The sequence below is a fragment of the Eschrichtius robustus genome, chromosome 13, assembly GCF_028021215.1.
Source record: "Eschrichtius robustus isolate mEscRob2 chromosome 13, mEscRob2.pri, whole genome shotgun sequence".
NCBI lineage: Eukaryota > Metazoa > Chordata > Mammalia > Artiodactyla > Eschrichtiidae > Eschrichtius > Eschrichtius robustus.
The window spans coordinates 46142755-46168923 of NC_090836.1; the positions used below are offsets into that span (position 1 = coordinate 46142755).

A 26169-nucleotide genomic window follows, 5' to 3' on the forward strand; every position below is an offset into this window, starting at 1 on the left:
AAGTAATACATTACTGTAAGCGTGCGCGCGCATGTGACCTCTCCCACCCTACTAAAATTTTCTTCGAGAAGGAATGTATCTAAAATGCTCTATACCACATATGGCCTGGTAGAGTCCTGTCAGTGTTCAAGCTCTGTTTATTGACAAAACATTTTCCTTCTGACACAAACCACAACTGCTTATTCTTTTTAAAAAATGCCAAGGTTTAAAAACATATTTTTATTTGTATTGTTTTCTGCCAGCAGAAAATACTGTGAATTTTTTGCAATGGCCAAGAGGAGGGACTCTGAATCCCACTCATCTCTTTTCCTATAAAGATCCAAAATTTAGGATACAGGGAGAAAATGGTTTTAGTGGGGAGGCTCCAAGTGGATCTCCTTGGATGAGGCCTCAAGAAGAAAAACAAGACACCGGTATGGTGGAAGACTTCCTGGAATTTAATTGGGAGCACCAAGGTTTCAGGGTCTGAAAGTGGGATTTGTGCTTCCTCATTTAGCTTGAGCCCTTTGAGGGTATTCCAGTAGCAACCCTTGTTCCTGAAATTTGATCATCCTTAAATCTTCTAACTGTCTTAGGCAGTGTCAAAGCTTGAGAGAAAATTAAGTATTTGTCCAGGTTACCACTGTCCCTACCATGTAGATCATGTATTCTAATACCCACAGAGTAGAAAAACCAAAGAGAAATGAAGTGACTGCCTAAGGTCTGTCTCTATGCATGCTGTTCATGATAGCATCAGGATGGAGATTCCAAGTCTCTTACTCTGGTCTTCTGTCCGGTGTACCATGCTGCTTTTCTCCTACTGAGGTCAGGAGTTTGTAGGGCCAGGGAGCAGGAGCTGGATATTGGAGGCCATACAGCCTCCTGCAAGAGGAGGTGGGAGTTAGGCTCTTCTATGAAGCCGCTGCTGTCAGAGCATGTGCTGTGGTGGTGGTGAAAGGCTGCAATGGGAATTTAAAAGAAACACATCATGCATTTTTTAAAAAATTGAAGTATAGTTGATTTACAATGTTGTGTTAGTTTCAGGTGCACAGCAAAGTGATTCAGTTACACATACAAATATTCTTTTTCATTATAGGTTATTACAAGATATTGAATACAATTCCCTGTGCCATACAGTAAGACCTTGTTGTTTATCTGTTTTATACATAGTAGTGTGTATCTGTTAATCCCAAACTCCTAATTTATCTCTCCCCCTCTCCCACTATCCCCTTTGGTAACCATAAGTTCGCTTTCTATGTCTGTGAGTTTGTTTCTATTTTGTAAATAATTTCATTTGTATCATTTTTTAGATTCCACATATAAGTGATATCATATATTTGTCTTTCTCTGTCTGACTTACTTCACTTAGTACGATAATCTCTAGGTCCATCCATGTTGCTGCAAATTGCATTATTTCATTCTTTTTTATGGCCGAGTAATATTTCATTGTGTATATATACCATATCTTCTTTATCCATTCATCTGTCTGTGGACATTTAGGTTGCTTTCATGTCTTGGCAATTGTAAATAGTGCTGCTATGAACATTGGTGTGCATGTATCTTTTTGAATTAGAGTTTTCTCTGTATATATGCCCAGGAGTGGGATTGCTGGATCATATGGTAACACTATTTTTAGTTTTTAAAAGAACCTCCATACTGTTCTCCATAGTGCCTGCACCAATTTACATTCCCACCAACAGTGTAGGAGGGTTCCCTTTTCTCCACACCCTCTCCAGCATTTATTGTTTGTGGATTTTTTAATGATGGTCATTCCGACTGGTGTGAGGTGATACCTCATTGTAGTTTTGATTTGCATTTCTCTGATAATTAGTGATGTTGAACATCTTTTCATGCACCTGTTGGCCACTTGTATGTCTTCTTTGGAGAAATGTCTGTTTAGGTCTTCAGCTCATTTTTTGATTGGGTTGTTTGTCACATCATGCATCTTTGAGACAACTTTGTGTACTGGATTGGTAGAAACTTTTATACCCTACCTGGGGAAATGTTTCTCACTACTATAAGTAATATTTAAAGTTATTAGCAGCAGCAGCAATGGCATCAAAGAGTCATGTGACTTAGGCTTTCTGCTCTTCTCACCACGAAATGAGATTCCTGAAAAAGTTCACTTCTTAATGTTTAGACTTATAAAAGTATACCTATGCTTTTATTCTTATTCTTTTGTATAGACTGCTGAGCACTGCTGGAGGAAATGACAAAACTATTGCCAATCCATGTTCTGCACCTTGAGCTGAGCCTTGATGTTATTCACCAATTTGACTATTAATACATATTTCTATTAATAAATATTATTCTTGTCCTTTCTCCATAGTGGTGATCTCAAATCTTTATGATCCTCCTCAGATTTCCTGCCTCATGCTTTTAATGATGACCCAACAGGAAAAAGAGAGAAACCAGTAAGCATATATTTCTTGACCTCTTCTCCAGACAACCAATGTAACTGTATTCACATCTGTCCTTTTTCCTTTCCTCTAAACTCAAAGATCTGTACCTCAGTTCCTGGCTAAACCCTCCAAAAGTGCTTTGGATCTCAACTCATTCCAGCTCTCCGCTGACCTCACATCCTCATTTCCCTTCCCTCCTGAACCATGGCCTTCTCCACCCTATTGATTCTTTTCCTTCAGCAAATATACATGCTTAAAACTTCCACATCCTAGAAAACAAAACAAAACACTCCTTAGAGTCTCTTGACCCCTTTACCTACTTTGTTTGCATAATTCCCTATTCATTTTTCACATTAATATTGTAAAGCCCTGTCACACAAATAAAAATACTGTTATCAAGTTTCCTAATCATTTTCTAGTGGAAAATCCAAAGGTATAGTTGCATTGTCTTTCCTAGTGGATATTTTATGACATATGTTACTGAACACTACACCTTCCTTCTTGAAGCAGTATTTTGCCTTTTTAAACTTATACTTTAAAATATTTGCCTTCCAACTTGTTGCTTCTATGGTATTTTGTTCTTAGTAAAAGGGCATTAATATTCACTTAGTTACCTAAGATGAAACCTGCATATTTCTCTGTGTTCCTTTATTTTTCTCATCCCTTCCCTCTCCCACAAACACAAATATGGTTGGTCTCAGGCTTAGCCATTGTACATATTAAATATCTCAAAATCTCACTCTTCTTCCTCTCTATTCCCAGCACTCTTGTCTTATTTCTGGTCATTACATTTCTCCTCTATCTTTTGTGGTAGACCCTTAGATGATTTTCCTTACTCCACTGGCTCCCTATTTAATCCATCTCCCATACCTCTGCTAGAATGATCTTTCTAAAAGATAAATCTAATCATGTCACTTCCTTCATAAATTTTTAAGTAGTTTCCTATCTTCCTAGACTAAATCAAAACACTGAAAATAACACAGAAGACTTTGTTTCATAATCTGATTTCTATTTATCTTTCCTATTCTTAATTTTGATCTTCTCCCACATATTCCCTTTCGACCACTAGGCAGGTGTAGCTTCTGAAGATACAGTATTATGACATTCCATTCCTCTTTGCCTTTGAACATGTTTTCTCTCTGCCCAGGATATCAATGTCTTGGTTCTTCTTCTACCTCCCCCCGTAACTTTCCCGTGTTCAACCTTTACTCATCTTCCAGATTCACCTGGACATGTCATCCTCTGGGAAGTTCATTTTTCTATGTCCCTATGGCATTTGATGAAATTAAATCAAAGTAATTGTGGATTTTCCTATCATGTCTTTCACTAAACTATGAGCTCCAAGCGGCCTGTGAGTGTTCCTGCTTAACCTGCATAACACTCATCTTGCCAGTGAGTTTATAAGAAGGCAAGCAAAATTCAGTGTTGACAAAGGTAGTGAGGTTATTGGTGCTTAGCTCAAAGGGTTAGGGCACAAGTTAATGAAGGTCAGATTCAAGTACAGGTAGTGAGGCTTGCTCTGATTCACGGCTACAGTCCGAGCTCCTGCACACTCTGGGCAGTGTGCACTGATGAAAACAGCACTGGTTTGGAGTCAGGAGACCTAAGTTCTAGCTCTGATTCTGATATTAACTAACTAATTACATAATCTTGCTAAGTAATTTTCCTGCTCTGAGCCTTGTCAAGCATAAAATGGTTTTTGCTCTCTATGTGATTATAAGGTTTATGTGAGATAATATCTCCAAAAAGGTTATATAATCACTAAAGGCCATTCACATGAAGGGCTAGGTGAGGTGGTGTGGATGGAGCCAGGGCCTCTGCTCTGCACATCTCCAGGAGCAATGCTTACACCACAGTCTATGTGAATGTTGACACATGAAGCCATGTGGCGTGACTGCCTTGGATACAGCCTCGGTAATCCATTGGAATATTTGAAATGTATAACTCAGAAAATGAACATTATGTTATGCATATAGAAATTACTCTTCTGCCTTCCACAGTTCCAAAGAAGAATGAGGCAGTACAGACAAAGGGAAAGCAAAGGAAGAGAAACAAAGACGCAAAGAAGTGTAATGGCAAATACAGATTCAAAATAAGAAGTTAAATTTCCTTGTTGAGAAATAGGCTTTGCCTCCACCCCCCTTTTCTTAAAGCATGGTTCTTTTGTGTGTGTGTGGGGGGGGGGGTGATGAGAACTCTTAAGATTTACTTTCTTAGCAACTTTCAAATTTGCAATACAGTATTATTGACTACTGTATCCAGGCTGTATACTATGTCCCCATAGCTTATTTATTTTATAACTGAAAGTTTGTACCTCTTGATCCCCGTAACCCATTTCACTTACCCTCCAACACTTTACCCCTCTGGCAACCCCCATCTGTTCTCTGTATAATGAGTTTTGTTTTGTTTGTTTGTTTTGGTTTTAGATTCCACATAGAAGTGCAATCATATGGTATTTGTCTTCTCTGTCACACTGATTTCCTTTAGCATAATACTCTTTTTATTTTTATTGGAGTATAATTGCTTTACAATGGTGTGTTAGTTTCTGCTTTATAACAAAGTGAATCAGTTATACATATACATATATCCCCATATCTCTTCCCTCTTGCATCTCCCTTCCTCCCACCCTCCCTATCCCACCCTTCTAGCTGGTCACAAAGCACCGAGCTGATCTCCCTGTGCTATGCAACTGCTTCCCACTAGCTATCTATTTTACATTTGGTAGTGTTTATATGTCCATATATACACTACCACTCTCTCACTTTGTCCCAACTTACCCTTCCCCCTCCCCGTGTCCTTAAGTCCATTCTCTAGTAGGTCTGCGTCTTTATACTCTTGAGGTCCATGTATGTTGTTGAAAATGGTAAGATTTCTTTTTTTTTTAATGGCTGAGTAGTATTCCATTGTATACACATACCACCTCTTCTTTATCCATTTATCCATTGATGGACACAGGTTGTTTCCATATCTTGGCTATTGTAAATAGTGCTGCAATGAACACAAGGGTGCATATATCTTTTCAAATTAGTGTTTTCATTTTATTTGGATAAACGCTCAGAAAAGCAATTATTGGTAGTTCTAATTTTAATGTTTTGAGGAACCGCCATACTGTGTTCCATAGCAGCTGCACCAATTTACACTCCTATCAGCAGTTCATGAGGGTTCTCTTTTTTCCACATCCTTGCCAACACTTGATATTTGTTGTCTTTTTTACCATTTTGACAGGTGTGAGGTGAGATCACATTGTGGTTTTGACTTGCATTAGTGATGTTGAGCATCTTTTCATGTACCTATTGACCTGATCTGTATGTCTTCCTTGGAAAAACTTCTATTCAGATCCTGCCTATTTTTTAAATAGATTGTTTGTTTTTCTTATTAATTGAGTTATATGAGTTCCTACATACTTTGGATATTAACCACTTACTGGGTATATGATTTGAAAATATCTTCTCCCATTCAGTTGGTTGCCTTTTTATTTTGTTGATGGTTTCCTTCACTGTGCAGAAGATTTTTAGTTTGATATAGTCCTATGTGTTTATTTTTGCTTTGTTTCCATTGTTTCTGGAGTCAGAGCCAAAAAAAAAAATATTGCTAAGATCAGTGTTAAGGAGCTTACTGCCTATGCTTTTTTTTCCTAGGATTTTTATGGTTTCTGGTTTTACATTGAAGTCTTTAATCCATTTTGAGTTAATTTTTATGTATGGTGTAAGATAGTGGTCCAGTTTCATACTTTTGTATGTGGTTGTCTAGTTTTCTCAACATAATTTATTGAAGAGACTCTCCTTTCTTCACTGTATCTTCTTGCCTCCTTTGTTGTAAATTGGTTAACCATATATGGGTGGGTTTACTTCTGGTCTCTCTTATCTGTTGCATCAATCTATGTGTCTGTTTTTATGCCAATGCCATATTGTTTTTATTACTATAGTTTTGTAGTATAGTTTGAAATCGGGGAGTGTGATGCCTCCAGCTTTGTTTTTCTTTCTCAAGATTGTTTTGGCTGTTCAGGATCTTTTGTGATTCCATATAAATTTTATGATTGTGTATTTGATTTATGTGAAAAATACCCTTGGTATTTTGAAAGAGATTGTACTGAATCTGTATATTGCTTTGGGTAGTATGGAAGTTTTAATAATATTAATTCTCTACTCCATGAGCACAAAATATCTTTCCATTTATTTGTGTCTTCTTCAATTCTTTCATTAATGTCTTATAGTTTTCAGTGTAGAGGTCTTTCACCTCCTAGGTTAAATTTATTCTAGGTATTTTAATTTACTTTTTGATGCAGTTATAAATGGGATTGTTTTCTTAATTTCTCTTTCTGATAGCTCATTGTTAGTGTTTAAAAATGCAACAGATTTTTGTATATCAATTTTGTATCCTGCACCTTTACTGAATTTGTTTATTAGTTCTCACAGTTTTTTGGAGGAGGCTTTAGGGTTTTCCATATATTTGTCATCTGCAAATAGTGACAATTTTACTTCTTTCTTTCCAATTTGGATGCCTTTTATTTCTTTTTCTTGACTAATTGCTCTGGCTAGGAATTACAGTACTATGTTGAATAAAAGTGGTGAGTGTGGTCATCCTTTCCTTGCTCCTCATCTTAAAGGAAAAGCTTTCAGCTTTTCGCCACTGAGTATGATGCTGGCTGTGGCCTTGTCATATATTACCTTTATTATGCTGAGTCATGTTCCCTCTATGCCCACTTTGTTGAGAGTTTTGATGTATTTAAATTGATAGCAAGTTAAGTTTGAATGCGTTCTAGAACTCTATATTTTAACCCCCCATCCAAATTTTGTGGTTTTTATTTTTATTTATTTTTGTTTTTTTAATTGAAGTATAGTGGATTTGCAATGTTGTACAAATCTCTGCTGTACAGCAAAGTGACTCAGTTTTACACATTATACATCCTTTAAAAATATTCTTTTCCATTATGGTTTGTCCCAGGAGATTGGATATAGTTCCCTCTGCTATATAGTAGGACCTTGTTGTTTCACATTTTGTGTTTTTGATGTCACATTTTACATCTTTTTATTTTGTGTACCTCTTACCTAATTATTTTAGTTCTAGTTATTTTTACTGCTTTTGTATTTTAGCCATCATACTGGATTTATAAGTTATAAATTACCTTTAATATATATTTACCTTTACCAGTGAGATTTTCACTTTCATATGTTCTCCTGTTAGTAATTAGTGCCCCCTTTTTTCAGTTTAATGAAGGTTCTTTAACATTTACTGCAAGACTGGTTTAGTGGTGATGAACTCCTTTAGCTTTTGTTTGTCTGGAAAGTTCTTTATCTTTTTTTCAATTCTAAATGATTACCTTGCTGGGTAGAGTATTAATTGGTTGGAAGTTTATTTCTTTCAGCACTTTGAATATATCATGCCACTCCCAGACTGCAGTTTTTGCTGAGAAATTGGCTGATAGTCTTATGGGGGTTAGCGTCTGCATAACAAGTTCTTTTTCTCTTGCTATTTTTAAGATTCTCTCTTTATCTTTAACTTTTGACATCTTAATTATAATCTTGGTGTGGCTCTCTTTGGGTTCATCTTGTGTGGAACACTCTGGGCTTCTTGGATCTAGATGTCTGTTTCTGTCACCAAGTTAGGGACATTTTCAGCCATTATTTCTTCAAATACGTTTTCTGCCCCTTTCTTTCTCTCTTCTCCTTCTGGTACCCCTACAATTCAAATGTTATTCCTCTTGATGTTGCCTCATAGGTCCTTTAAGCTATCTTCACTTTTTAAATTTCTTTTTTCTTTTTGCTGCTCTGTTGGGTGAGTTCCACTGCCATGTCTTCCGGATCACTGATTCTTTCTTCTGCTTCATCTAGTATGCTGTTGAACACTGCTAGTGTACATTTCAGTTCAGTTATTGTATTCTTCAAACCTGTGATGTTTGTTTTCTACTTTCTTTTATTATCTATAACTTTGTTTAAAGTTCTCACTGTGTTTATCCATTCTTCTCCTGTGTTTGGTGAGCACTTTAATGACCATTAGTTTGAATGCTCTATTCAGGTAAATTACTTGTCTCCGTTTCATTGAGGTTTTTTTGTTTCTTTTCCCTGGGTTTTTATCTTGTTCTTTCATTTGAAACATATTCCTTTGACTCCTCATTTTTGCTTGACTCTCTTGTGTTGTTTCTATGTGAAATAGCTATGTCTCCCAGTCTTGAAGGAATGGCCTTGTGTAGGAGATGAACCTTATCATTTAACCTTTCCCTAGCTGGTTGTCTCTCAAACATTTGTGTTTGTCTAAGCAGCCTGATTTATTCTTGGTAGGTCCCAGTTGTTGAGAATGTGCCATGACCTGTGAGTGTCCTAGAGGAGGGATCTCAGTTTTGGGCTGATTGAAAGTTAGACCTTCAGGCAGCAGCTTTTAAGATATGCAAATATATACGGTCCTGTGGGACTGAAATTGTAGACTCTGCTGGCATCAAGACCAAGAACCTGGAGGTGTCCCTTTGAGAGTGTCGCAATTGAGTGTATAAGCACCTTTCTTGGAGGTACTGGTGAGTTGTAGTGAAGTCAAGTGAGAGTACTGGCTAATGTTCCCTGAGAACACTTCTGTAGCATCTAGATGTGTGGTTAACTTGAACCCTACTTCTCAGGCTGACGCTCCAGGACAAGTAAATAGGCCTTTTGCATGGGAAGACTGGGGGTTGTTTCAGTCTGCTGTCTGTGCAGTGCCCTGGGGGTGGTAGCCTACCAAGAACTATCTCTCTAATTGTTTCAGACCTGTGGAGCCCAGAAAGGCAATCCTATTGGCCATCAGAACTAGGTTGACTCAAGGAGCATTCCCTGTGTGGGCTGTGCTCACCTGGCCACTTTTGTAGGGCCATGGGGGAGTAGTGAGCAGGGGCAGGTCACTCAGCTGGCAGGTTAAAACATGTTTCTTTAGGAAACTTGTAAATTCTTTGTTTCTTTGAAATGTATGCAAACATTTTTTAAAGGCTAAATAAGCCCCTTGACATCTTTACAAACCAGAAATGTCTCTCTCAAGGATATGGAAGCCATTGCTTTGAAATGTATCAAGGATCATAGAGCCCCCATCTCCCAGTCTCCAGTCTAACTTAGATGCCTGGCTCCAAATGCAAAACCACGAATTGCCATAAAAACATGAGAGGTATTTATTATTCCTTTGGCTAAAGACAATTAGCTAATATGGTTGGCCACCTCAGTTACCAGGTGAATCTAGGATGAGCTATGTGTGAAAAATGGTGCTGTCAAGTCCTCTTACTCGAGGACTAGTTATTGTTTATTTTGACAACATGTATGTAATGGGTTGTATCTTCTTGGATATATAAGAGAGTAAGATTCCTTTCTGTCTCTGCAATCTCTTTAGCACATCTTTTGCCTGTGATGAACATCATATTCTGGTTTAACGCTTATTCAAAAACAAAACTTTTTTCTTTCTCTTATACCTTTCTGGAGAGGGATTCTGGGGCGGCAGAAGGTTTTGTTTTTAATTATATTTTCCCCACAGACACAAAACAACCTTGGTAAGAATTGTAAATGAGGCAGAAAAATAATTATCACATTCTCATAATCCTCTCTCTCTTTCCTCTCCCTTTTCTTGTCTCTCCCTACACTTCCTATCTGATAGTTCCTCTTGAGAATTTATTTTGGTATAAAAATAACTGTGCCCAGGGTCATCACATATAAAATGGGGAACAATAAAACAACTTATATCACAGGATTAAATGATTTAATTCCCACAAAGTGCTAAGGATAGTGTGTGACATGTAATAAGCACTATATATATTTGTTATTATTAATATTATCATATGGCAAAATCTTTCATCAAAGAGCAAGTCTGTAGCTAGCTGGCTCACAGAATTTCCACCAAGTACAAACAGATAGTGTGTTGAGTTACCCACCATTTGGGATTATCTCAGACTAGTTTTCTTCTTTATCCTATGCTCTGCACCAGCCTCCCCACCTAATCCTTCCTGACTCTTCTCCCACTTGCTGCTAGCAGTGCTGACAATAAAATGAAACCTCTCACCTCTAGATATGATCACTTCACAAACAGGATATATATTATGCTGTGCTACCTCAGATCTGGTAAAAGAAACAACAACAACAACAAAATAAAAATAAAAATATTCTTCTCCTTAGCCCTGCTTCTCATAAATGTGGTAAAGGTCAAATGATTTAAATTTCAGCAACAGGGCACCAATAAAAGGGCTGTGAAGTTGAAATTCTTGAGCAAGGTGCAAATTATGAGGGATGAGTGTCATTCTTTGCCAGGAACTTGGAGGAAGATTAAGACTTCTCTGGAAGAGACTAAAAGATGGAGTGGGAGGGATGAAAGCTGATAGCTGGGAACAAGATCCTCTTTTAACAGAAAATGTGCCCTTGTGCTAATTACAGAAAGGCGTTCATCTTATATAGATAAATTAGGGGAAAAAAAGAAACTCCCTCTTAGAAGAAGAAGACCCTTGAGATTATGGAAGGTAAGCTCAGTAGAGCTGGGTTCCAACCCCTATTTGCCTCTTCAAGTGAGTGTCTTTGTGAAATATGAGGACCACACAACTAGACACAGCTGCTGGCTGGGTGCTGCTACCACTTTCTATCCATGCTTGCACCTCTCCTATGCTTGATAACAAGTAGTAGATTAACACCTGGGACTAGATACAGAGATCCTGGGAGATAATTACAGATCCTGGAAGGGGCAGTAGATCTGAGGAACTGTCCCACCTAGTTCTGCCTTTCATAGTGGTGAGTGAATTTCCCTACCCATGTTTCTTATGCAGTCTTTAATCTTGGCAGTACTGAGCTGTTTTCATAGCTACTTCCCACTCCTTGTGATCTCTTAAAGGATGATAGAGGAGTGGATTGAGAGAGATAGCTTATAGCTTTGTGAGAAGATTATTAAAGAAACTCATAGAGCATTGGAATGATTTGGGAACCACTGTGACCCCCTGCCTCAGCTGAAGTCTGTGTCAGTGAAGAAGAGATCTCTCATTTTTCTAGGGGAATCATAAAAGGAAGATCTATAAAATCACCTCCTCATTTACCTGAGAGGCTAAGTGCATTGAATTTCTAAAGTTACTGTGTTTCATTGAATCTGATAGATCATTGTTTGTAAGACATAATTATTTTTGTATTCCATTAAGAAGACAAGTGTATGTATTTTATATATATACATACACCCACACACACACAAGTATATTGGTTGACACTGCCAGTTGTTAGACCCATTCTATTTCAGAGATATTCAAGTGCAGAAAAATGTACATCTTAGAATAAGTGAAATACAGCATCTCTAACCACAGTAACTCCTGCTGTAATGAAATCCCATCACCCTAGCAGAAAATGGAGTCCAGTTACATCTAGTTACTTATTTGAAATGTTTAACTCCTAGAAACTTCCTCCCTGGCAACTCAATTCCAATCTTTCTGTATACTGACCTTTAGTCAAAGATGGGACGTTTGTGAGAGGAACTGATGTTTTGGGTATTGCATGAATTGTCTAGAAAGGTATAATCATATAGATCCTGCACAGCCTGCTTTGCTGGACATCCTGGCATTTTCTTGTGCAAGGCTGACATCTGCTGGACAACTAACACTTGAGCAAAGCTTTGTTTTGCTATTTTAGAATAAATTAAAATTTTTGGCAGGGAAACCTAGCTGTGGTGCATATACTCCACATTTTCTATTTGAATTTGATAAGTTTAGCAGTTAATTTCCTTTTCAAATTTCGTATGCTGTGGCTGAGTTTCAATGAGCTTTAGAATGAGAGCTTAGCCTCAGGGCATCTTTAATATGTGAGGATAAAGCCCTTTAATTAAACTAGTCTTTCTTAACCCTCATGGGGTGCCAGAATCACTGTCTGTGATAGACTGTTTATAAAGATGCCCACAGCAACCCTCCCATTCCACATTGCCTTTTCACAGTGTGACTTTGCCACTCCTATTAAAAAAGTAAAGTCTGTTTTCCTTCCTTTTGAATCTAGGTTGGCTTTGTGCTTTGATTTGAGCAATAACATGCGGTAGAGGGGGCATTGTACAACTTAAAACATATCCTTAAAAAGAGCCATTGCAACTTCAGTTTTTGCTGAACATCCACGTAAGAAAGACAAGTTAGACTACTGAAGAATGACTCACCACATGGAGAGAGTGCCTGCCTGGCTGACAGTCAGCAGCGAGATTCAGCACCAAGGCTAGCACCAATAGGGTGAGCCCATTTAGACCTTCTAGGCCAGCCCAGTCAACTAGCCAAAAGCAGCTGCATAAGTGAACCCAGATGAACCAAGCAGAAGAATCCCCCCAGTAAACCCACGAAATAGCAAGAAATAATAACTAAGTTTTCCTTTAAGTCACTACATTTTGGGTGGTTTGTTATGCAAAAATAGGTAACTGCTAACACTAGGAAACTTTTGAAGAAGAATAAACAATAATGCCCAAGTCCAAACCTAAGAGATGTGTATTTAATTCTATTAGGTGGAGTCCAGGAAATAGCAATTTTTTAAAAAGCTTGTAAGATTGGGATTCACTGATCTAAATATTTTGCCCATGATTACCTTTTCTAAAATCAGCAGCAGCAGTAACAGCAACATCATAACAGTTATTCCAGCATGGTACATTACCTTCACAAACTCTCTGTGAGGTTTCATAGGAACAAACAAAGTTAAGTGATTTTGGCAAGATTATTGAGCTAGTAGGAGGTAGGTCATTTGACTCTGTATCTTAAATTTTTTCAACTACATATAGTAGATTGCTGTCTTCTGATATTTACCTCTTTTGTGAGTGACTGATACATACAAGCTATATATCTGGAGATGAAAGTTATGGGTAAGAGAGAAAGTAGAGTGATTAGGACCCTAAAACCACAGATAATTTGAATTAAAGGAGTTAGAATCATAAAGACCTTTGTGATTCTGGACCAGTAACAATGAAATTTTGGTGTTAAACAAAAAGCTATTGGACTAGGAAGTGCAGTAAATAGTACTGAGACGTTCAAAATGGAGGGAACCCTAAGCAAGATGATTCATTTACTTAGTTCAAGAAATATTTCAATTCTTCCTATCTTGGAAAAATCATTATCTCTGATGCCATATTCTCTGTGGTCCTAGTGGATAGGCAGTTGAAATAGCAGGAGATTAATTTCTGCTTAGTTTAAATAATAAATCTTTAGCCAAAATTTTCAAAAAATAAAGGAAAGCTCTGAAAGAGTTAATACTCGAAACTCATATCTAGAGGAAAGACATTTTAGCTGCAATAACTACCTACATGAGATTCACTGTCCTTCTTTGAGGAGGGAAGGAGAGCTATGTACATCAGACCCTAGCTGCAGAATGGAACTCAGAGCCTAAATGAACTCAGAGCCTAAATAGATGTGAGATGCATTGAGGACTCTTGCCTAAGTCCCATGATTTGGGCTGATTAGAAAGTAGCTAAAAGCAGGTGCTGGGGTATAAATCTCCATGGTTGGTCTTCATCCGGTTGGTCTTCACCTGTTGCAAACTACAATGCTTCTCAAACTTCATTGTGCAAGTAAATCACCTAAGGATCTTAATAAAATTTGATCCATTAGGTCGGGAGTGGGGAAGGGCTGGGATTCCACATTTCTAACAAAATCCCAAATGATGCTAATACTACTGATCTGCAGACTACATTTTGAATATTAAGGTTATACAGAATTTTCCCCCCGAACAACAGTTCTCAGACTGTGATCACCAGACCAACAGCATTGACATCACTTGAGAATTTGTTAGAAATGCAAATTCCTAGGCCCTGTCCAGATCTATTCAATCAGAAACTCTGGGAGTTGGGACCCAGCCATCCGTAGTGTCACAAGCTCTCCAGGTGATTTTGATGCTAAAGTTTGAGAACCACTGATCTAGCAAAGTATTTATCCAGCCATAATAGAATTACCCTAGGAGCTTAAAAGCCAAAAAATCAGTCCCTGGGCTCCACGCCATACCAATTAAATCAGAAAGCAGGATGTGGGACACTTCACTGTGAGTATTTTTAAAAATCTTCCCGTGTGCTTACAATGTGCAGCGAGGTTTGAGAAACACACACACACACACACACACACACACACACACACACACACGAGAGACAGAGAGAGAGAGAGAGAGAGAGAGATCCACTTCACTTACTTCCTGAGTCTTTGCCAGCAAAAATCTGGTAGAGGTGGTGGTTTCTGGATCTGCTGGGCCAGTGGCTCTCCTCCTCCTCACTGTTGCTTTGCACCTGTAACCAAGACCCCGGCAGAACTCAGTCAGTGCCAGTGTTGGAGAAAAGTGCAGAATGGCAGATAGCTGTAAGGGAAAGAGGCTGAATGTACTTGAGAGACTTGGCCTCTTCTCTTGTGGTAGGAGCCTGGTAGTGAGGAAGGCAGGAACAGCTCTACATTCAATGAGAGGTGACATACATGCAAATGACACTACAAATCATCATGGCTTCTCTTTGTGTCAAGGATTTGAGGGCTTTTCCTCGAGACTCTAGCACTTGATGGCAGTACTGTCTATAGACCCAGGCAAGAAGAATTCCGAGTTTTAGAGAGCTCATGGGATGAAGAGTTGGTGGACCTAGAGGATGTGTCCACTTTGATCTTGTACTACCCCTTCTAGACCATGCTCTGGATACCCAGAATCCCCCCAAATGCTATTCAAATGGCCCCAAGCCTGTTTCAGGGAAATGCATTGGCTTTGCCTGGTGTCTTTTCTCTCAAAGACCAGCATTTCTCCTAGTGTATGCACTCCCAGGCCTGAGTGATGACTAATGGTGGTTATATGTGTGGGTAGGGGGTTTGTGGCATTTGTATATGCAGACTGGGGTGTTCACATATGTATGTGCAAAATCCCTTATGGTGCAGGGCAGATCTGGCCATGGGAAGAGAAGGGGACAGGATAGGGAGGGGCTCTGCCCACATGGCAGAACCCTGCCATGTTCTAGCACTGAAGTCCTAAGAGTGAGAATTCTAGATTTGAACCTGAACTTCTAGGACTTTGTGGTTACATACTTGTAAAGGTAGAAGAGAAGATTTTATTTAATCGTGTTTAGCCTAGTGTGCAACCTCTATCTGTACTCTTGTGTGGATCCCACAAATGACAGGGGCACGTGTGCTTGATGAGAAACTTCAGTGAAGATCAGATTAGATAAGGAATTAGAAAAATAGTGCTAGAAACCTGGGCACTCTTAAGAAACCAGGCTCATTTCTTTTTCTCCCTCCTTGTATATTAACCCATTCCCAAAGGTTTCTGAATGTAATTCAAGAATTGATATATCTGGCGAGGAAAAGGAGCCTGGATTTCTTTTACCCAAGGGCAGGAATCCAGAGCCTTTCTCTGCCAGCCTCTCCCTCACTTTCAACCCACTCACCTCCAAGTCCAAAGTGTCCTGCAGCTGCTGGGTTAGAGATCGGTGCAGTTCTGTTCTCTCTTGGCCCTGTTTCCATTGCTGTTGGATAATGGACAGGTCCAGTGATTTAACCTTCTTCTGAAACAGACTCTTTCTTGCTCTGCTCTTTCTTTTCCAGAAGGTCTCATCCTTGGCTAAATGGGCTTCCTTACTGGTGGCTTGTAGACCCCACAGCTGTCTCTTTACCTGTGCAGGGTCTGTGCTCCACTGTAGATCTGCTCTGGGCAGAGAATGTGTGCAACAGGGGTTAGAATCCAGAGTTTCTGATGGTTCTTGCAATGTGGACATCCCCTGCTGTGTTTCCTCTTTAAAGCAGAGGGCACATGGACAGGAAGAAGTGGGCAGCTTTGTACCCCTGATGGAGGGCACAGGATCTCCCTGTGGGACTGGCCCAAACCCAGGGTCTTGCTGGAGGACCAACTTCTCTCCTCGCACTCTGTCCATCACTTCCCACACCACCTGGTCTAAACTGTTCCTTTTGGGGGTGTGGTCGGGTGGTGATAGCCTATCTCGTGGGCAAGTGTACAGGCACATTTTGGAGATGGCTTTCCGGAGGCGCTCTCTGGGTGAGTGAGGTTCAGGTTCTGGGGCCAGAATCTTGACGGATGGCACATCAGTTGGGTTGCAATTCCAGAACATGTGGGATGGTGTGAACTTTTGGACAGGGGTCTTAGATACGTAGGAGTAGAGACAGAAGAAGGCATCGGCGGTGACGGCCAGTGTTTGCACTTGCTTAAACCTGCCTGAGTGCAAGGGTTGAAGATGGTGAGTCTAGGGGCCATCAGCAAATTACTTCTTGAATCTTTCCCTTCAATAGCCTTCCTAAAACCCAAAATTCAGAAAGAAGGTGCCATTTTCTCTACCAGCGTTTCTCCCATTTAGATTTCTGACACCCAGGATTCTCTTTCTTGACCTTCTTGACTTTTTGACTCCCTATCCCAAATAGTCCAAAAATTAATTCTATACAGGATGAAAAACTTTTCTGTATCTTGATTTAGCATATCCTTTCTGCTGTCAGTATACAATGGTCTCTATCACTGTGTTTGCCTTAGATGACAAACATGACTAAAAAGGGCAAAACTAACATTATTTTCTTAGTAAGAAACCTTTAGGGTTATAGAAGTCTTCTTTGATAGCAGCAAATTTGAGGGATAGCAATTACTAGGCAATGGACAGGGGTAGAGAAATTTAGATGGACTATACCATTTCTGCTAGACTTTGCTTCTCAAAGTGTGGCCAGTAGTTCCAGTAGAATTGGCATTACTTGGGAATTTATTGTAAATACAGACTCTCAGACTGTATCCCACACATTTTAACAATATCCTTCAGTAATTCATACATACACCCATGTTGGAAAAGCACTGTGATAAACCATATATCCATTAAACTGTAAGTGTCCTAAAGGCAAGAATCATGTTTCTCTTGCCTAGCTGCTGTTCTTCCAGAATTTAACAACCAATTATGTACTTGGCACATAAAATAAATTCAATAAATCATCCTCAATCTTTAGTGTGCATAAGAATCATCTAAAGTGCTTGTGCAAATACTCCAACTCAAAATCCTTGTTCCAGCAGGTGGAGCTCAGAAGCGCAGTTTTACCAAGTTTTTAAGTTGAATCTGTTACAAAGAACCTGAAACAGCACTATCAGAAACACTATGTCGGGGGGCTGTAAAAGAATATAATTTGAAATATATTGTAACATATAGAATAAAATAGAGTTTTTTATCCCTCATCCAGGTAGAGAAGCCCTATATATCTTTCCTTAGTATGGAATTGGGACAACTTAAATCATTGTTTCCCTAGGTGTGGTCTAAGGATTATACATAAGAATCATCGGCGTGCTTACTTAAAATAAATATTCCTGAGCCCTTCCTTCTCTGGAAGAAAAGCCTATGAATATGAATGTTTTATTAACTCCTTCACAATTTAACATAATTAACAGAACCACTGCCCTAAATGGAAATGATTTTAATGTAGTGGCTATAAATGGGGAACATTCAATAATTCCAACTGAGAAATAGAAAATGGGGACAAGATTTAAAGACATTGTTCCTATTTGATTCAGCTAAAAGAGAGAAGATCTAAAGAAAGTAATAGTGATATGAGGTCTCTTGAAGACAATTTCTTCAAGAGAGAGAAGCAGAAGTCAAAGTTCTCTATCTTCACTGAAGACAGCATAGGAAGAAAGAGACACAAGAGACAAAGGTCGAGTGAAGCTGACCAAGAGAAAGTAGGATTTAGAGCCACTGATCCCTGTTGTGAATGACTGGAGGCTGGGAGAGAAGTTGAGCATATATCTGTGGTAACACTCACTGGCCAGCATGAGGCATGGGTCTTCCATCTCAATCCTCCGCATCTGGGACTTCAGGAAGAGCTGGAAATCAATGCCTTTGGCCTGAGAGGGGGTGGTGAAAAATCGGGCAGGAATTCGAGAAGTGTCTTTGTGGTCCTCCTGGCCAAAGCCCAGACTGAAAAGGACATCTTCTGCATCTTCTTGCACCTTGTCCAGAATCTCTGAGATGCTGCAAAGAGGGGGTTTGGGTAAACAAGCAAAGCTTTGAGACACAGGGTAATCCAGAGTATCTAATAAAAGTGTCAGGAGACTGAGATACCTTTCTGGCCATTTCTCCATCTACCACTGTGACTGAGAAAAGCTTTCACTTCTCTGAATCTAAACTCTCTGTCTGAAACATGGGAATTACAATCTCGTCCTGGTTTAAAAATTGAACGAGATTCTGTCATGACTACAGTGATAACAGATGAATGAAAATTTGCTATGAGAGGGATCTGAAAAATCAAAAGCAGTCTAGATGCAAAGAAACCTTGCGGTTGTGTTATTAACCTGTCAGTTCCCACTTGCACATACTATGATACAGCTGGCTTTTGCCAAGCGCTTTGTAACTTGCTACCCAGCTTGTGCCAGTGGCTGTGGGGAACAACCAGGCAATGAGTGTGTAAGGAACATAAAACTCATTTTATTCTCACCCTGAGAATAAAATTTTATCTATACAGGTATGCTCAAACCTGCTTTTGAGAAGTAGGCCCCTTTACAGCACAATTTCAGGACAGAAGTCCTGCATTACAGACCAAACACTTTCTCTCTGTCTCTGTCTGTCTCTCTGTCTCTGTCTGTGTCTCTCTCTCGGTATGGCACCAACATATGTCTACATCCAAAGCTTGGTAGCACCAAGCTGGGTGACACTAGAGCTCACCAACTATGTGTTCCAAACAACAATGTGGGTAGGGGAGCTGTGAATTATTTGAGGCTTTGACTAATCACTGTTACTCTCTTCAGAAAGGATGCTGGGCTTTTTGATCCAAATCGAGACCATCTTATTCAAGTAATAGCTGGATAATTGGAATCCCTGGATCTATTTTCATGCATTCCTCCTAACTGCCAATTTTATCTTCATGATCCTAAGTTTCCTTATCTGAATTGTGGGCATAAGACTAGATCACCGAGGAGGGGGGAGATCAAGGTGGCAGAGAAGGAAGATGCTGAGTTCACCCACCCCAACGAACAGATCAAAAATACATCTCCATGAGGAGCAATTCTCGCTGAAAACACATTGGAGACTGATACACTCTTACACAGCCAAGGCTGTAAAGCAAGATCTACATGGAATTGGGTAGGAAGAGAAGAGAAACAGTCAGCAGGACCTGCATCCCTGCAAGGGGACACAGAGGAAGAGGGGGATTACATGGGCTCTGAGATCCTCCCTGGGGAGTGGGCAGTTCAAACCACAAATTGGGCACCCCAGCCCTAGGGTCTGATGCTGGGCAGAGGAGTCCCATTAGTTGGCTTGACAACCAGTGGGACTAACAGGAGGGCTGCAGGAACCCTAGACTCTGCTCGCGAAGAGAGCGCACTCGTTCGTGACTCCCTGAGACAAGGAGGAGGAAGCAGATTGAAAGTGCCTTGTCTCTGGCCAGCTTCCTGCGACCCACACGGGGCACCCACTCTAGTTCCTCTTGCTCCATGGTGCAGCTCTCCACTAGGGTGAAGGCTGCCATTACTGAGAAGAGTGTGTAGTTGTGGGCGATGGGGCTGGCTTGGACCTGGCGCTACATCTGAATGGGGCGATGGCAGCCATTACTGGTGCTCCCAGCAGAGGCAGATGGAGAGCGATCTGGAACTCTGACTCATGTGCCAGGACCGCTCCCCGATGGGCCCTTGCTTGCAATGGGCACCTGCCCCGGCCCTTCTTGCTCCAGCCCTGCTCCCCTCTGGGGCGAAGGTATCAATGCTGGGATGCAGGAGAGCACACACTCAGAGGGAATGGAACCAGCTCAGACCTGACCCTCAGGAATTCTGCTCCAACAACTTAGGACACAATCTTGCCCCGGATAGGGTGCTGTGAGCCACTGAGCACAGGATAAGCCCTGGCTCACACCAGACTCTGGCTCTAGCCCCTCCATCTCCAGCCACAGCTTCCACTAAGGTGATAGCTGCCAGCACACCCCGGGGGGAAGAGGTGACTTGTGTCCACTTCAGACCTGGTTATAAAGCTATAGTCATCAGAACAGTTTGGTACTGGCACAAAAACAGATATATAGATCAATGGAACAGAATAGAGAGCCCAGGAAAAAACTATGCACTTATAGTGCATGATAAAGGAAGCAAGAGTATACAATGGGGAAAAGACTGTCTCTTTAATAAGTGGTGCTGGGAAATTGGATAGCTACATGTAAAAGAATTAGAAAATTTTCTCACCCTGTATAAAAAAATAAACTCAAAATGGGTAAACACTCTTCCATAAGAACAGAAGTCATAAAACTCCTAGAAGAAAACACAAGCAGAATACTCTTTGACATAAATTGTAGCAATATTTTTTTTGATCTCTCTCGTAAGGCAAAGGAAACAAAAGCTAAAATGGACAAATGGCACTTAATTAAACTTAAAGCCTTTTGCACAGCAAAGGAAATTACTGATAGAATGAAAAGACAACTTACTAAATGGGAGAAAATATTTTCAAATGATATGACTGATAATGGGTTGATATCCAAAATGTATAAATAGCTCATACATCTCAATATCAAAAAACAGAGAACGTAATTAGAAAATGGGCAGAAGACCTCAATAGACATTTTCCCAAAGAAAACATACAGATGGCCAGTAGGCACATGAAAAGATGCTCAACATTGCTAATTATTAGAGAATTGAAAATCAAAACTACAATGAGGTATCACCTCACACCAGTCAGAATGGCCATCATCAAAAAGTCTACAGGGCTTCCCTGGTGGCGCAGTGGTTAAGAATCCGCCTGCCAATGCAGGGTACATGCGTTTGATCCCTGGTAGGGGAAGATCCCACATGCCGTGGAGCAACTAAGCCCGTGCGCCAAAACTACCGAGCCTGCACTCTAGAGCCCATAAGCCACAACTACTGAGCCCGCATGCTGCAACTACTGAAGCCCATGCACCTAGAGCCTGTGCTCCACAACAAGAGAAGCCACTGCAATGAGAAGCCTGCACACTGCAATGAAGAGTAGCCCCACTCACCGCAACTAGAGAAAGCCCACGTGCAGCAACGAAGACCCAACACAGCCAAAAATAAATTTAAAAAAAAAAGTCTACAAATAATAAATGCTGGAGAGGGTGTGGAAAAAAGGGAACCCTCCTACACTGTTGGTGGGAATGTAAATTGGGCAGTCACTATGCAGAACAGTATGGAGATTCCTCAAAAAAACTAAAAACAGAGTTACCATATGATCCAGCAATCCTACTCCTGGACACATACCCAGAAAAGATGAAAACTCTAATTCGAAAGATACATTCACCCCATTGTTCATAGCAGCACTATTTACAACAGCCAAGACACGGAAGCAACTTAAATGTCCATCAACAGATGAATGGATAAAGAAGATGTGGTATATATATACAATGGAATATTACTCAGCCATAAAAAAGAATGAACTAATGCCATTTGCAGCAACATGGATAAATCTAGAAATTATCATACTAAGTGAAGTAAGTCAGACAGAGACAGATAAGTATCATATGATATCACTTATATGTGGAATCTAAAAAAATGATTCCAATGAACTTATTTACAAAACAGAAATAGACTCACAGACATAGAAAACAAACTTAAGGTTACCAAAGGCGATAGCAGAGGATGGGGAAAGATAAATTAGGAGTTTGCGATGAACACATATACACTACTATATATAAAACAGTAAACAATAAGGACCTACTATACAGCACAGAGAACTATACTCAATATCTTGCAATAACCTATAATGGGAAAGAATCTGAAAAAGAACATATATCTATATATCTATATATCTATATATATCTATATATATCTATATATAGATATATATAGATATATATAGATATATATATCTGAATCACTTTGCTGTACACCTGAAGCATTGTAAATCAAATATACTTCGAAAAAAATTTTTAATGCAGATATTTGAGTCTCATCTCCAGAGATTCTGTGTTAACTGAACTGGGGTGTTGCCAGGGCTAAGGTTCAGTAAAGACAAATCACTAAAGATAGTTAATAGCTAATAAGGTCTCAAATTCAAACTTTGACTCCAAATTCCAAACAATTTTTATTATAGCACACTAGTTTTCATCACTTTCCATCTTGTTTTAAAGTTATTTGTGTATTTTGTTCACCCTGTAGGCTTGGTGGGCTCCTTGGGGCAAACTCTTTGTCTGCTTCATCTTCAAATTCCAGACAGTCATTGCCTGGCCTGCATTTGGGGGTACACAATTATCTGAATGAATCAGTATTTTATTGCCTCAATTAATCAATTAATACATTTATAGATTGTTTACTGAGTACTTATAAGTCCAGGAACTGTGATGGTACCAATACTACACCTCCTGGGGTACAAGGTGCAGGGGAGGAGACACCTGTATTTTACACACAGCATCCAGCTCTGAGCAGTGGATTCCTCTGCATCCCTACTATTCTTGAAGCAAATATTGTTATGCTTGTCAAGTCTGTGACTGCATAAAAGCTCTAGCAGTATATCCCAGAAAAAAACTGGCAATGGTTCTTAGTTCCATTCTCCTCTACCTCTCATATTCCCCGCCCTTACACCCCTGCCAAACTTGGCACCTACCTTGAACTAGTCTTGTTGGTCCCACCAGTCATGCTGCTGGAAGCCAAACTGCAGCCAAGATCCAGTAGCTGCCCAGGCCGGGCTGTCTCCAGGAAACTCCTGCAGGGATCAACGTTGAAGTCATACTAATCTTCTAAGCAGTCTGCACCCTGGTTCCTAGACATGCCCTACTGGGCACTGTCACTCCCTGCTGGGTACCTTTGAACCATCTACTGTAAAAACTCAATCTATGGTCTCATTCCTAGTTGGAAATCTCACACTCTATTGTGAATCTTCAGCTCTTTGTTTTTAATTTCTTGGACTCTGACACTCACCCCAGTTCAGTAGGCCCTGAAGGAGACATCGTTCAGCCTGGCTCAACCGAACACTTACCTGGAGAAGAGTTTGCTGTTGGCGGCCAACAGTGTGGCTGGACAAGGAACAGAAAGGCAAAGAAAAAGTTAGAAGGGAAAATGCAAATCACCTAAGCTGCCCCTCCGAGCTTAAAACTCAGCCCCCTCTGTTCCCCTCTGCCACTACTATAGGCCCCTGAATCCCATGAACTCTGTTCTTTATATAAGTATCTGAAGATTATCAAACACAGACCTGGACAAATATAGCAGAGAAAAACTGGCCCCAAGCCTCTGAACTTCTGAACCATGCCTGGTGCCCAGACAAGAGTTTCTCTGTCCTGAGGAGGACAGAGTCATTCAGGCCCCCAGGCTAGTGTTCCTGCCTCACCACTTGAGTCTCTACGGGTACCAGAAGACACTGGTAGGTTGCGGTACCTCCATCCTTTATCCCAGCCCTTATTTTCCTCCAATGGAGTCTCTTTCTTACACCCAGTACTCAGGCTGCCTGGGGCTTCCTATACAGAAAACCATCTCAAAGATGTCTGGGCAGCCACTTTTATGGTGATTTTATATATTCAGGGGCTGAAGGAAAGCTCCAATGATGGACCAGTAGATGTCTTGATAGGCTGATGAGGAAGTACTTCTGGGCATGTGACACTTTCTGATTTTTCCATTAGATCATATGAGATTGCTCTTTCCCTGTAGATAAGACCCCAGGGATGGGCTGCTTCTTTCTGCAGTTCTCCCCTTCCATTCTATCCTTAATTCATCCAGTGGATAGCCTCTTCCTCAATCCGAACCTCAGAGAGCTGTGCCACTTACCTTCTGCTCCGAGGGTCAAGTCATCTTCAAAGCTGGTTCCATGGCTGGGGCACCCTGTCAAATAATAAGGCAAAGGCTGCAGAAAATCAGCCTTGGACTCACACACACAATCACACATTTGTATACACATCTACAACCAAACAATTACATCATACATCCACATGTTTGAAAAACTACCCCAGTCATACATATACTACCTCAGAAATCACATTCATATTTTGATTTAAAAAATCGTGTAAAAACTCACCTATAATTAACCTGCCCCCTATATCACATAGTCATGTACACAATCCTCTGCCAAAGAATTGGCACATGGGGGTATGCACTCACACACAGACATACATACATAGACACACATATTTTATTTTATTTTGAATTTTATTTTATTTTTTTATACAGCAGGTTCTTATGAGTTATCCATTTTATACATATTAGTGTATATATGTAAATCCCAATCTCCCAGTTCATCCCACCACCACCCCCCCATCACTTTTCCCCCTTGGTGTCCATACGTTTGTTCTCTACATCGACACACATATTTTATAAAGCTCGTTTTCCAGAGCAGTGGTTGTTAGCTGAGCAGCCACTAACAGAAGATAACCTTTGTGGACTAGTCAGCCTGTGGGCTCTGACCCAACACTTACTCTATCTTCTGGGCCTCCTGGACTGTCGTATGACCACTAATGGGCGTTCTGTAGGCAATGAAAAGATAGCATCTTACGCACGCATACACATGTGCATGTACACACACACACACAGCCGTGTCGCTGTCTAAGGTAGAGGAACAAGAGGAGAAAGAACAGAGCCTCTACTTACCGTTGTGGATCGGCTGTCCGGCTTCCTCAAAAAACCCTTCTTCAAAGTATCTAAAAACCAAAAAGAATCTCATAGGTTTAAATCACTACATTTTCGAAAGGGCTTTTCTTCAAATATTTCCCACAAGTTCACGTAATTTTTCAATGAGAGTCAGTAGTATTTAAATTGCTTTTATGTTGAAGAAAATGGAGAGTGATGATTTGACTGACAAATCCATAGAGGTAGTCAGAAGGTGCTGTATTTTATTTTATTTATTTATTTATTTATTTTTTGTTCATCACATTTATTCATTTTCATCCTAATTAATAATAAATAGAATTAGTTAAAGCAGGAATAATGGATTTGAGATTTGTTAGATAATGGATTTGAGAGTTGTTAGAGATCTTGCCAACACACAGACACACACCACAATTTCTTACATAAAATAATTTTACATCCCAAGGAAATTATCAGTATGATACACACACATATATATGTATATACATAAAACTTCATAAACTGCCATGGTGCTGTATTTTAGGCTGTGCTGCCATTGTGCTGATAACAGTGTCCCAAGTCAGTTTAGCAATGATTCTTCAGTAGCTAGGAAATAGGAAAGATACGGAAGCAAAACTGAAGAAATATATTTACAGAAGCAGGGGTCTGGGTGCCATAAACTTTCCATCACAAATACAAATATTGAAACTAAGAAACAACTTTTAGGAGGTCACCTTATCTACCTACACCTCCTTCCTTTTCTCTGAGCCCCGTTCTTGCTGAATATCACGTCTTTCAGGAAGCAGCAGGAACCGCATCTTGGTTAGAGATTACATTTCTACTTTTTGCGATATGGGCTTATCAAACATTTACTGTCTCCCCCGGAAGAACAATCGGAATTCAGCATACATGGTAGTGAGAAACAACTTAAATGAGGAAGAAATTCGCTGTCTCAAACGGGTGATTGAAGTTGTCTGTGAAAAAGCTTTGAACAGGGACCAGAGCACCTGGATTCCAGTCCTAGCTCCTGGCTGCTGCTATGTTCCCAAATATTAAGTAAGGGGATTTAGATGCCTAGATATTATCATTATCTAAGTTCACTTCAAACACTGACGTGTTGTGAGTTTTATAGTTGGCTTTCCTGAAAGTTTTAAAAATGGAAGTTGCGCATGATGCTTTGAATGTCATCTCAAATGGAGGCTGGAACAGAGAAGAGTTGTTCAAGTGAGTTAACAGGGAAACTGACTGCAGCGCATCCATTGGAGCTGGTCTTAAACGAGCCTTCTCCTTTATCAGTCTCCAGAGATCCAGGCACCTCTCAGGCTATTGGAGTATCAGTTCACGAAATGTTTAATAATGAAAATGGGCTTACAGACTCAACATCTGTA

At 40.0% G+C, this 26169-nt stretch overlaps 1 protein-coding gene across 1 annotated transcript in view; it reads right to left on the reverse strand.

Moving 5' to 3' along the window:
- Positions 1 to 720: 720 nt before the first annotated feature.
- TESPA1 (thymocyte expressed, positive selection associated 1) overlaps positions 721 to 26169 on the reverse strand; it is a 31831-nt gene continuing 6382 nt past the window's right edge. Inside the window, exons 3-10 of the mRNA XM_068561262.1 lie at positions 24806 to 24855; positions 23990 to 24043; positions 23208 to 23244; positions 22836 to 22934; positions 18067 to 18275; positions 15714 to 16495; positions 14489 to 14582; positions 721 to 938 (exon numbers count right to left, since the gene is read on the reverse strand). Of these exons, the coding sequence (XP_068417363.1) occupies positions 733 to 938; positions 14489 to 14582; positions 15714 to 16495; positions 18067 to 18275; positions 22836 to 22934; positions 23208 to 23244; positions 23990 to 24043; positions 24806 to 24855 (1531 nt within the window). The 3' untranslated portion in view covers positions 721 to 732. The remainder of the gene's footprint in view (positions 939 to 14488; positions 14583 to 15713; positions 16496 to 18066; positions 18276 to 22835; positions 22935 to 23207; positions 23245 to 23989; positions 24044 to 24805; positions 24856 to 26169) is intronic.